This window comes from Natrix helvetica, assembly GCF_964273705.1.
Source record: "Natrix helvetica genome assembly, chromosome: 1".
NCBI classification, from domain to species: domain Eukaryota; kingdom Metazoa; phylum Chordata; class Lepidosauria; order Squamata; family Natricidae; genus Natrix; species Natrix helvetica.
The window spans coordinates 221191356-221204594 of NC_138548.1; the positions used below are offsets into that span (position 1 = coordinate 221191356).

The following is a 13239-nucleotide window of genomic DNA, read 5'->3' on the forward strand; positions in this document are numbered from 1 at the left end:
ATAATTAATGGTAAGGTGTGCCATCTCTAATAATGTGTTGATAATATATGTGAATGCTCTATTTTATCTTTGGATTTTGTAAACTGGCCTGGGAATTCTGCTAAGAGTGACAGGAAAAGAAGAGCTATATTTCTAGCAGAAGAGATAGGTTGCCATCTATTAAAATAAATATTAATGAGGTCACTCTACAATCTAACCAGGTCAAATTTCCTATCTAATTCTGGAGGCGGAGCCTCTGGTTTAAAATGGTTGGAATGTTTTCTCTCTGCTTTTGCATCAATCCTTTTCATTGCCGACTGTTCTGTTGGGATTTCTCTGGGATTCGGACGAGCTTTGTGTGGATAATTCAACCCACGGCAAGAGAGCTATGTCATATAGGTAAGTTTATAGAGAAGCAGAGAAAAGTACTTTCAACTTCATAATTTCTGTTCTTACGGCAGCTGGGCCATATTTCCACAGCATGCTAAATCATAAAGTGGTTTAATTAATTTTGGCTTAGCATGTGAACCAATTGTGTCTCATTCAGCAAATTGTAGCAGAGTCAACTCTTGAGTGAATCTTTAGGCCTCTGGTCCAAAGATGGTGTCTGGTAATATTACACTAAAAACTATATTGTGGTTAGTTTGTTTTGATTTAGCCCATCGCGTGTGAACTAAATTGCTTGTCTTTTAAGAAACCATAGTTTAAGGGAACCACCTGAGTGTGATGATGTGACCAACTTCTCATTCTACTCAGTTTAATCTCCTTGTTAGTTAAAAATAGCATGTCCTGTGATCACATCCCCTACCCAAAAACCAGGGCCTACACTAGAAGACTTAATAGAAAATATTAAATTTTCAAAAAAGTCAGTGGGTAGTAGGTAGAGTAAGAAAACCAAATATCGGAATATACATTTGCCACATTATATACTGTTGACTAATTCTAATTTTCTGAATTTAAAGTATTTTGTAAGCAGTTTCCCTTTTTTCTGATCCTTATTTTTATAATTTTCATGAACTTCAACAAACTAATAATAATAATAATAAAATTTTATTTGTTAGCCGCACCCTCTCCCAAAGGACTCGGGGCGGCGTACAATAAAAACACATAAAATACAAATATAGACAATACATACACAAAAATATAGACGTATACGTGGAGGAGGTAGACAGATAAATGGAGATAGAATTAAAATTACAATTTAAAATCCCCTAAGTAAAATTACAAATTAAAAACCCGTCAGGAGCGATATGATCAAACTATGGTTGAGCCAGGCCAGCTACTTGGAAAAGGTGTGTCTTGAGCTTTGCACGGAAGGAGCGGAGGTCAGAGGTAGTCCTAATATCCGGGGGGAGGTCATTCCACAGGGCTGGGCCCGCCACAGAGAAGGCTCTGCTCCTAGGCGCCGCCCCCCGACACTGTCTGGTGGACGGCACCTGGAGAAGTCCCTCTTTGTGCGAGCGAATTGGTCGCAGGGATGTATGGGGCAGGATACGATCCTGCAAGTAACTAGGTCCTGTGCCATGGACCTGAAGATTTGTTTGCCTGACTCCTGACTCCTCTTTTACATTTTAGTTTGGTTCTTGATTTCCAAACATTTTTCATACTTTAACTATTCTTTTACATTAAAATATAAGGAAATATTTTTCTCATTTAAAATACCACCCCCTGAAAGCCCCTTTTCCTCAGACTTTGTGTCTCCCCCTTCACTTCTATAGCAAGTGGCACTGACTAATTTTGGGGAAACAATGGATGCATTTTTTTCAATGATGGAGTTTCAGTGGGGCATTTAAGCTGACAAACAACTTCAAACCTATCCTTTTAGCTTCCAAGCCTGTTGAGAATGACATGATCTGGATGGAGATATTCAGATATTGCTACTGCATTGAATGTTTTTAGTGTCTGATGAAGAGAAATCAAGTCACATAGAATAAAGGATATCAGAATGGAAATTGAATTTATTGTCAGTCTGGCTCTGTATGAATTTGCCTAAAAGGGAAGGCAGAATTACTTCCTCGAATGAATAAGTTTTAAAATGGGAGTGCTATCTTAAATTCACCCAAAATATAATTATATTGATAAATGAGATTTTACTATTTAATGACTTTGGTGGGGGAGGACTTGTCTTAAATTGAGAGTTATTTTCTTTTTCCTTTTGGGGCAAATATGGATATGTTTCAGAATGTGCAGTTCCTTGTATGCTTTCTTCCTATAGTTTTTATGTGATTTTGGGTACGGGTGGTACATTTCTGATACTCCATTTCCAAAAAAAATATAAATTAAGGAGAGGATGTTGAATACTTTGTCCCAATGGATAAAGCCCTAAGGTAAGCAATGAAATCAGTAGATGGAACTGTCCCCGATTCAACTGTTTATTGCCATATTAATTTCTTAATCTAGTATCTAACTTAATTAGACAGTGGGAGTTTTAACAAGATTCTAAAGAACTGCTGATGGCCAGAAAACTTCAACATTTCAATATTTCATTAATAACTTGGATGAGGAGGTGAAGGGAATGATTATTAATAGATGGTAGTTACAGGTCTGAAGAAAACATGCTGTTGTGCAATTCATTTGTGGACATAGAAGTGGCTCTGAAGCCCCAGTCTGGGGCCACTGGTAGTCCATTGCTGTGGTAACTGAGTGTTATTCTGTGATGTTAATGTTTGTTTATTTATTTTTTATTAGTTTTGCGTGACATCTGTCTTCAAAGCCAGTAGAGCCTTTATTGCACAGGGTTCTCCAGCAGGTTCAACCAGCAGTTGCCGCTTCTAGTTTCCTTGGCTGAATGTCATAATTGGCATAGTGCTTCTTTCACAGTGTCTTTGTAGAGTTTTCATGGTTGACCTTGCGGTCTCTTCCCGGGCTCCATTACATTATGGAGAAATTGATGAGGCATCAATTCTGATGACATGCCCCACCCATCTTATCTGGGTTCTGATAAACAGGGACTCAATCATGGTGGTCTCCATACAATACAAGACCTCCAGGTTGGAGACACGGTCTTGCCAACATATGCTGAGAATGAAGTGGAAAGTATGCATGGGAAATTTTTTGAGTTACTGATGGGTCTGCAGTACAGAGTCCAGGACTCACAACCATATAGAAGAAAAGAGATAACTAGAGTTCTGTAGATGTTCAGTTTTGTGGAGAGACAGATGTTGGGTTGATCGAGCACTCTAGTATGTAGTCGCCCCAGTGCCTACCTGGCCTTGCTGATCCTGGAGTCAATTTCTTTGCCCAAAACCCATCGCTTGAGATGATGCTTCCTAAGTATTTGAAGCTGTTTACGTTTGTCAGCTGGGTATCAACAACATTGATTTATGGTTCTATGGGCTTGGTATTTAGCACGGGCTGGTAAAGTACTTCAGACTTGTTCAGGATGTTAGGTCAAAGAGCATAGTAGCATCTTAAAATATGTTCAGCATCAACTATAGATCCCTGTAAGGGTTTCTTGAATGACTATATAGAGGCACTTCATTCCAGTGGTGAAGGCCAGTGAGAAAGCTTTCCAATAAGTACCTGATGTACATTCCCTCGTTCAGATCTGGCTAGAATTTGATACCATGCATATACAAAGAACAGATTGCATAGGACTGGGGCTAGTACATAACACTGTTTTACCCCATTGGGAATGGCCGATGTAGCTGGTTGTAAAGAACCTGTCCTGACATTCTGTCATGGAGTAGGTGATGGTGGATACCTGGTTTGATAATAGTCCTTGTGAAAAAAAAAACACTGTCATAGTAGTTGATTACAAGCTGAATTGACAGAGTGACGTAACTGCAAAAAAGATGAATGAATGTTGTATCAGTAAAAATGCAGCTTTCTAATCCAAGAAAGTAGTAGGTCAACCCATCTTGACTTACAGCCATTTCACTTCAGGAAAGATTAAAGTGAACTGTAACAAGATGAGAGAAAGGGCAACAAGAACTAAAACATAAGATTGAAGGAATGTTTAGTCTTGAGAAGACTATGGAGGAATATGATACCTAGTAGTCTTCAAATATTGGAAAGGTGGCCACCTAAAAGAAGGCCAAGACTATTTCTCTAGGGTTCTTGAATGCAGGACACAGAATAATGGCCTTAATTGCAGCAATTAAGAATGTAGGTGTCCATTCAATATTAGGAAAAAACTTCATAATGATAAAAGCAGCTTGATAATGAGACCCGTTCCCAGAAAGATGGTGATTTCCCCTTAATTTGATTTCGATTCCTGCCCTCAGCAAAGAGTTGGACTCCTCAGTGCCACATTTCAGTTCTGTGTCCAGTGATGACTTAATATTATCAGAAAGTACTGAAGACTTAAGTCACAAGCAGGAAACCATCTCTCTCTCTCTCTTCCCTAGCTAAGGTTGTTGTTCTGCCCTTTGCTATTTCAGTTGTGTTTATGCCTGGCAAGCATCTTCCAGGGTAAACCACTTCTATTAGAGGGAAGATAGGAGACAGTACTCATAAAAGTGATGAATCCCTTAAGTCTGAAGGAGAACATATGAGTAAGATTCAGTATTAACGAATCTGGGGTATAAAGAGCGTGAGATAGATGTTTTGCAGAGCAAGGAGTGGGATGTGCACCAAAGTTAAATCAATCAAGAGATCTGGCAAGATTGCCTGTGAGGCCTAAGAGTTCCCACATCCATTCCAAGGAGAGAAAAGAAAAGGGTTTTTTAAAAAGTTTCTTCCAATGGTGCCAAAATGTGTAAGAGAAACTCCCTTATTCGTTCAATGAAGATTAATAAGTACTAAGTATTCTTCAATCACACCTTCCATTTTACTTATGATTACTTCTGTTAAATAAGGAGGGCTGAATTTGTATGCTAATAAGGGAGCAAGAATTTCCAGCCAATGAGAAAGAAAAATACCTGTTCTTGGGCTTTAAAAAAAGCACCCACTTTAATTTGCAAAGCTATCCTTAACATAGATATAGAACTGTTAATGTCTAACAATGTGTGGATGTCATGTATTACACTAAACTAAATGTTGGTTTGGATTTGGCTTATTGTGTGAACGCAGCTATAGTCATCTATAAATCATGATTGATTGATGGCTTATGAAATGTGGGAATCCAGACATTGTCGAGTATATCAAGCTGGTTTTAAAACAAGTTTGATGATCCTGTGTTTGATAGTGGTACAGGGATATATTTGTATATGTACACTGTGTGTATGTGGCCATGTGCATAAGCGTACCAGCGTGCCTACCGTCCCTGTCCTCCTGTCCCCATTTATTTATACTCATTTCCTTGTTCATGTCCATGTTTATACTTATACCTGTTATCTTGTACATGTTCGACAACCTAAATAAATAAATAAAATAAATCAATACACACTACAAGGGATTTATTTATTTATTTAGTTTATTTTTTATGGCTGACCCAAGAGATTCTGGGCAGTGAACAAAATTTTAAAATAAAAACAATTGCAGTAATATAAAAGATAAATATGCAGCAGCCGAGAATACATCACTCATCATATCACTACATTAACCAATAAAAGTCTACCTTCACATACTCAGGGCCTCAGACTTGAGCAAAGAGCCAGGCTTTTAAGGACATACCAAAAGTCAGTAGATTTGAGGGAGGAAGAATGTTTCCTAAGGTAGATACTTTGGCAGGGAGTGTTTTACTTGTGCTCAAAGTATAGCTTAAAATCCAGGCTTGTGGGTTGATACTAGACCCAATGTGATCAGTGTTCTGTGCTTGGATGACATAGCAAGCTAAAGAGGCATGGAGTATATTATTAAGATCTAAAATGGCCCCCACGATTAACCATACTTTTAGTTTAGCAACACAGTTAAGCAAACAGAGCTTTTATGAAGAAAGAAAGGCTGGACATAGGGAGAATGCTAGCCTATGGTATTGAGCTAATTCTGGCTTGTTATATTTCTGGTTTGGGGGCTTATAATTCTGGTTACAGGGGAACCTATTTTTATTTTGGTTTACCATGCAAATAGATTTGAAGTGCTATAATTATCTGGAACAAGATGAGCGCTCAAGAGAAGCTTGTTGCCTTTATGAATTGCGGGAAATCAAGTCTCTGTGGAGTTTATGGTAGCAAGAGGAGGGTGGATGCCTTTAGGCTAATGGTTTTCATACTGTTCCTGGACAACTCTGAGATTCTTCAGATGCCTAGTAAGGGCTCCTCAGGGCTATATTAGTAGTAGAACATAAGGTTGCCCGTTGGTTACCCATGTTTCTACTTGGACTAAAACTGTAGGGGACACAAATATTACCCATTCAGGTAGAGGAGATAGAAGAATGGCTTAATAGTGCATCATGAGTTACATGAATTCATTTCCCATACTAAACCATAATACTGTATGTTTCAGTTCACTTCTGAATTAGTGTGTTATGTTATTCATACACCATCCACCACCTTGGCTTAGTATATTACGTGAATACAGCCCTGGACTGCATGCTTAAGTCCTTTGTAAGATGTCGAGTTATTGAAACAATTCAATGAAATCGGAGCCTGATTACTGTAGTGCTTTCTAGATAACGTCCTAATTCAGGCAAGGAAAGATCCATGGCTCTCCAAATGTTGCAGAATTACAAATCTCTGTGTCCCTCATAGTTGGCCATCCTGCTGATGCTGCTGAAAGTTGCAACTCGGCCAGAAATTCCCAACCTGGAGGAGATACTTGAATTAATATGTTTAGTCCAAATAAAGGTTAGTAATGTAGATCAGCATGTGGGTGGGAATGTCACTGAAAATCTCCTCCAAACTTTCCTTAAAGTCACAGCTAATGAATATACTTGAAATCCCTTTAAACTTGCCCAATGCTAGAGGTATGTAAATTTTCTGGAATGCTTTGAGTTGGAAAAATGTTCTTTGCAAAAGGAATAGGATTTAAATTATCCTACCTGACTCAGTGTCCATGATCTGGTCAAATATTTGGATTACTTTTTGAAGTGAAAGTAACATTAAATCTAGCATATTTTACGTAGTTCTGCATTGAAAAAAACTAAAAGCTTCATATGGAGAAAAAAATATTTTTCTTGAGAAGTTGAAACAAGATTGGGCAGCAGGTCAGGAAAGTAGTATGCAGTTACAATGCATTTTTAGCTTCTGAGTTTTTTTAGAACAAGCACCTGAATAACAGATGTCATACAGCCTTGAAACATTTGAACATACTTGAAGTGGAAAATCTCTGCATTGCTGACCTAAAGCAAGTAACGCTTGTAAGTCCTCAGTGTATTCAAATACTGAATTTGCATATTGCTATAAAGTTTTTGTTGGCTTAGGGCAGGGGTGTCCAAACTTGGGAACTTTAAGACTTGTGGACTTCAACTCCCAGAATTCCCCAGCCAGGCTGGCTGGGAATTCTGGGAGTTGAAGTCCACAAGTCTTAAAGTTCCCAAGTTTGGACACCCCTGGCTTAGGGTATTGTGAAAACCAGCCAATTGTGGTTTATATAGTAAATATGATGAAACAAGCCATACATTAGTATAATGTATGAACTGTGGGGGTTCACAAAAATGAGGATCTGAATGTGATAAAAGAATGTCCAGATAAAGGGAAGAGAGTCTGCTTATTCCTTTGCTGTTTTTCCCCCAATCAGTTTGAGAATATGATGTTGAAATGCCTTTCTAGGCGATATTTTTGCATACCGTAATTTTCCTGTTCCTTACACTTGAATGTTCCAGTAGGTCAAGATCTAGCAATGGGAACTCTACAAGATCCATGATCCTTAGAGACTTATTCAGCTGAAATTATGAATCAAGAGGAAACTGGAAGGAGAAGGCAAATGAAGAAAATGAAGAATGTACCTACCAATGGCACATCGTTCACATGAGCAGTTCTTGGCCCTTGGTGGAATCTTCAACTGATTGCAGAAGTTTTGTAGATGGATCATTAAACTGCTATTGTTAATACTTAATGCAGTATGTATCATAACGGGAAAGAAAGGTAGGTGAATAAATAGATTTCTGATTAATTATTTCAGTGAAAGTTTTCCAAATCACTTTGAATTTTTCCAAGGTGATAGAAATATATGAACTAGATAATGATAACAACTTTTAAAACTGTGAAATTAAGCTATCAGCATAATCAGAATATGCAAGACTGACTCATTGAAGAACTGCAATGATTGAGCCTGGTAAGTATCATTTGGAATCAAATTGAACAGAAGGCCGTATTCCTCATGTCCATCAACTGTTCTTTTTGTCAGGCTGAATATGTGCTTTAGAATCTATGCTACTAAAATTCATCAAGTGGGCATAAACATTTTTGGACTTTAAAGCCCAATGCCTGTACATTGGAAACATTAGTATAATCACTGCAGCCAGTGAATAATATACACTTTGCACCTACCAGTATCAATATAAGTTTTCTGAGCTATCTTAAAAAGGAAGCTTTACAGAAATATGGACCATTTTCCAGAATACTTTAGCCAGCAATAGGCTGGGATTATAGTCTACATACTGGTCAGAATTAAGTTTGGAGATGATTACAATAGAACATTAAAAACTGAAATAAAATTTATTCTGGCCAGATGTTACCTCAATATGCTGTTTAAACTGGTAAGAATTATGCATTATTGCAGGCCTCCTAGATTTCCCATACTCCAGGGAACGTATCAAGGTCTGATTGTAAGCCACCATTTCTTGAAGTGTTGGGCTTCTTACCCACACTACTTTCTTCTTGCCTGAGTTAAGTCTTAGCTTGTGAAGCAGCTCCAGAGACCAGCTCAAAAGTTGCACAACAGAAAACAGAAAGAGGTGAATGCCAGTCCAAAGCTTTTAGTGATTTCATGCAGATAATAAAAGTTGAAGCAGATAGAACAGACTATTGTGGTGTCATATAAGACCCTTTAACACAGCTCTACTTTTAGAAGCCATTCCTCCAGGCAGGGCTGAAACCATCATATCACTGTGTTTCCCAAGACTAAGATTAAAGGCCAGCCCAGGAGTATCAAAAACTGCTAAGAGAGCCTTGAAGGCAGCTCAAAACTTCAGGACTTATTTAATAGCAATTACCTGCCATCAGTTCTCTCTGCTGGTTCTGAGTTACTTGGTTGCAGCAGTTACCATACCAAGGAAAGAAGGGAAATGTACTTTCCCAGCAAAAGTATACTGACGTGAGGCATGTCTGTTTGTATATGAAATAGTTGAATAGACATTAAAACTCCTTAAATGTGCAAAAGACAGGCTCCAGTTAGAACAGCTAAAAGTTTCTTGCTTTTAAGAGAAGGTATTTTTTCCTAGTGCAGGACAAAGAAATTCCTGGAAAATTTTGCACTCTTATAGAAACATACCGTAGTAATGGGCATTTTATACCTTTTCTTTATTTGTCATGACTTCCTAAATCCTCTGATTTCCTTAAAACGGAAGTGTAACTCTTTCGAATATTTGCAGATGGGAGAAACTGCATTGTTTTACTATCCTGCCTTATTTATTTTTATTTATTATATTTTATTTATTTATTGTATCCCACCTTTATTATTTTTACAAATCATTCAAATAGCACCTTCCTCTTCCTTCCTCTTCCTATTTTCCTCACAACAACCCTATAAAGTGTGTGGGGCTGAGAGAGAGAGTGTGTTTAACCCAAAGTCATTCAGCTGGTTTTCATGGTTAAGGTGGGACTTGAACTCACGGCCTTCCACTTTCTAGCCTGGTGCCTTAATCCCTAGCCAAGGTGACTCTCGATCCAAACTGACTAGAGCCAAAGTAGCTCTCTTATCCCCCATCCAAAGCTCTGCGGCTGAAAACATCCCATATCTGAATACTGTTCAGTTGTAATATTGTGATGTTGCTGAGTTTATACACAGTAAGACATGGTTTGATTTAACTTAAATACAATGGCTAGATTTATAAGTATACTAAGATTTGATTTGCCAAACATAATGTCTTAGTTAGTCCTTGACTTAAAATCATTCATTTGGTGACCGAAGTTACAACAGTCCTGAAAAAAACTGAATTACAACTGGATCTTGCACTTATGACCATTGCAGCTTTCCCATGGTTACCAAGCACCTGATCAAAATTCAGGCGCTTGGTAGCTGGCATGTATTATGACAATTGTAATGTTCCAGGGTCAAGTAATTGCCATTTGCAACTTTCCTAGCTGGCTTCCAACAAGCAAAGTCAATGGGAGAAGCCACATCTGCTTCAGAGGTGGTTTGCTCCCGGTTTGGCCTGGATCGGGCAAACTGGTAGTAGCAGCAGCGGGAGGCTCCACCTACCCGCCCAGATGCTTTTGTGCATGCGCAGATGCGGCACACGCGTGTGGGAGCGTGCCCAAACAGGTAGTAAAAAAATTGGCAACCCACCACTGATCTGCTTAACAACTGTGTGGTTCACTTAACAATCGCCATGCTTTTTTTAACAACTACAGCAAAAAAGGATGTACAGTTGCGTATAATTGATTTAACAATAATCTCACTCACTTAATGATGGAAGTTCCTGTCCCTATTGTGGTCACAAATCAGTGTAAGTGACCTGTACTATAGTTACGGTTTGCTGATATGTGTATAAAGGTTTATGAATTTAATCTCTATAGAAAGTATTATAGAAATTATACATTACAATCAGAGCTTTCAAGTACCTTGAGCTTATTTTTTTTCTTCCTGAAACAGAAGTACAGGTAGTCCTCAACTTACAACCACAGTTGAACCCAAAATTTATGTGGCTGAGAAATTGTTGAGTCTTGCCCCATTTTACAACTTTTCTTGCCGCGTTTGTGAAGTGATTCACTGCAGTTATTAAGTTTGTAATATGGTTGTTAAGGGAATCTGGATTCCCCATTGACTTTGCTTGTCAGAAGGTTGCAAAAGGTGATCATGTGACTGTGAGACACAGCAACAGCTATAAATATGAACCAGTTGTCAAGCATCTGAATATAAATCACATGACCATGGGGATGCTGCAATGGTCATAAGTGTGAAAAATGACCATAAGTCACTTTTTTCAATGCCGTTGTAACTTTGAACTGTCACTAAACAGTTGTAAGTCGAGGACTACCTGGACACAGTTGTGGAACACACAGTTCAATATCATGAAAGACGACTACTTGATTTGTTTTAAAGTCAATTGAGCTGAGAGGAAGTTGCATCTCTGCATGAGGACATGATCTTTTCTTGCCTCTGTAGAGTCATCCTCATCTCCACAAGAGGGTGGGTAATTCATTTGAAACTTATCAATGAATGTAGCAGAGCATTTAATTATTTCACATATTGGGACAACAGAATTATTGGCCATCAGGGAAAGCTATCTCCATAATGAAAAACCTGCTTTTTTTTCCAGACTGAAGCTGCCTCCAAAGCAATGCATTGTCCACAGTCAACAAAGAATGGTTTCTCTCCTCTGAGTCTGAACCTTGATTGTTAAGGGTAAACTTCTTTTGATTTTTCCCCCGTTAGGAAAAGAAAACTTATTCTAGAATTCAGAAAAAGTGTGATGCACTGGTGAAATTCAATTTTTTTTAAACTATCGGTTCTGTGGGTGTGGCTTGTTGGGCATGGCAGGGGAAGGATACTGAAAAATCTCCATTCCCTCCCCACTCCTGGGGGAAAGATATTGCACAATCTCCATTCCTACCCCACTCTGGGGCAAGCCAGAGATGGGATTTGCCGATTCTCCGCACTACTCAAAATTTCCACTACCGGTTCTCCAGAACCTGCTGAATTTCACCCCTGGTGTGACGGGCTTTCATCATTAAAATGCCGTGAGATTCTCCTTCCTCTCAATTGTAGAAATGACACATAGGAATCTGTTTTATCCAGGAAAGAAAGGCATGGTCCAAAAGACCCATGTGGGTATTGGAAACTGATTAACCCAGGAAATCCAGAATAAAGGCATAGTCTTTTGCAACACTCCAACCTGAGGTTTTAGTTTGGATCTGTGTTCATTAATCATGTAACATAGTTTGGGCAATTATTGGCATATAGCATCCTGTGTGGTGAAAAAAAAGGGGGGGGCATTGCCAGGGTTTGTTGGACACCTGATGAATAGCTGAGCCATATGACATTAATATTTTTCAGGGCAGCCAGAGGACTGCTTCTTGGCATGTAAGGTCGCTTATGGTTTCACTTCTGCACTTAAGTTTCCCAACATTTCCAGTTCTTTTCAAAAGCAAGGTTTGTCTAGGGCAGGCACTAGGACCTGGCGGAACGCAGGCACCCTAGTCCTAGATTCCAAGCTGGCTTGCTTTGGTGACGTAAGCCAGAAGCCCTGTCTCTCTCTCTCTCCCTCTCTCTCTCTTTTTTCTCTCTCTCTGTGTGAGTGTGTGTGTGTCTCTCTCTTTCTCTTCCCCCCTCCCCTCCCTTTTCCAAGCTCTCTTAACATTTAAGCGAAAATGCTTCTTTCTGTGCCTCCTCGTGCAGGAATTGCCACTTTTGGCTACAACAAGAGCAACAAGAAGGTAAGGAAGCCCTTCCACCCCGTGTGTGTCCCCCCCTCCACCCCCACCCCAACCCCCGCTTCCTATTTCCCAAGATCTTGGAAACGTCCTTGGCTTAAAACAGGGGAGGATAGGTTAAAAAAAAAAAGGAAGGTTGCGAAGGTTTGTCCCACCCCCCCACCCCACTCTTCCGAAAATCCTGGCATTGCAGGGGGAGGCTGGGGGTGGCAGCGATGAAGGAAATGGGGTCTTTCCAGTTTTGGGGAGACTAGAAGGTTGCCTTCTCCAAAGGGAAGCCAATCTCCGGGGTTGTTGGCTGGTCTTAGCTCCGTTCCCCGGGTGGAAACCACCCCCACCCCCTTGTCCCCATTCGGCGAGCCCTCTTGCTCAGGCCGGAGGGTTCCCAAGGGCGAGTTTCAGTCCGGAATTTATTTTAAATAAATAATAATTTTTTAAAAAAAGAAAAAGGAGGGGGGGGGAGACGAGAAAACCCAGGCGACGAAATCCCCATTTCACAGCACTGGCTGACTTTTTTTTTTTCCACGGACATCGATAGTGTCTCTCTGTACGTTCTTCCCAGCAACCCCCTGATTCAAGGACTTTCTTTGCCTGGGGAAGCGACGGAGGCGATGGATCCCCGAGAGACTGGGGGTGGTCTCTCTCTCTCTCTCTCTCTCTCTCCCGTTTCTGGAAAGAAGTCGCAGTGGGGAGATTTTAGACGTGGGCTTCAAGTCAGAACCACGCCAAAAGGCCCTGGTTGTTTTTTTTTAACCCTCTCCTGATGCTTCCCAGGGTGAGACAAGACTTCTGAGCCCACCCCTCACTGGGTGTTCTTGGAGGGTGGGGTTCCAGGATGTGGTTTCTATGGCATCCATGTGTTCTCAGGCAGCCTGTGCCATAAACAAGGCTCCTCGTCTCC

At 39.9% G+C, this 13239-nt stretch overlaps 1 protein-coding gene and 1 long non-coding RNA gene across 5 annotated transcripts in view; both read left to right on the plus strand.

Annotated features, from left to right (window-relative positions):
• The first annotated feature begins 279 nt into the window (after positions 1 to 279).
• Positions 280 to 7880, plus strand: LOC309389010. The gene is made up of 3 exons (XR_014174875.1): positions 280 to 378; positions 6473 to 6647; positions 7625 to 7880. It is a non-coding gene; the product is annotated as an uncharacterized lncRNA (long non-coding RNA).
• A 4271-nt stretch (positions 7881 to 12151) lies between these two features.
• Positions 12152 to 13239, plus strand: part of RBMS2 (RNA binding motif single stranded interacting protein 2) — an 82134-nt gene continuing 81046 nt past the window's right edge. The window contains exon 1 of one of the 4 annotated variants that reach the window (XM_081955387.1): positions 12152 to 12341. In XM_081955387.1, coding sequence (XP_081811513.1) covers positions 12276 to 12341 — 66 coding nt within the window. In that variant the 5' untranslated portion in view covers positions 12152 to 12275. The remainder of the gene's footprint in view (positions 12342 to 13239) is intronic. The other 3 variants (XM_081955385.1, XM_081955386.1, XM_081955388.1) reach the window with 3 other exon arrangements.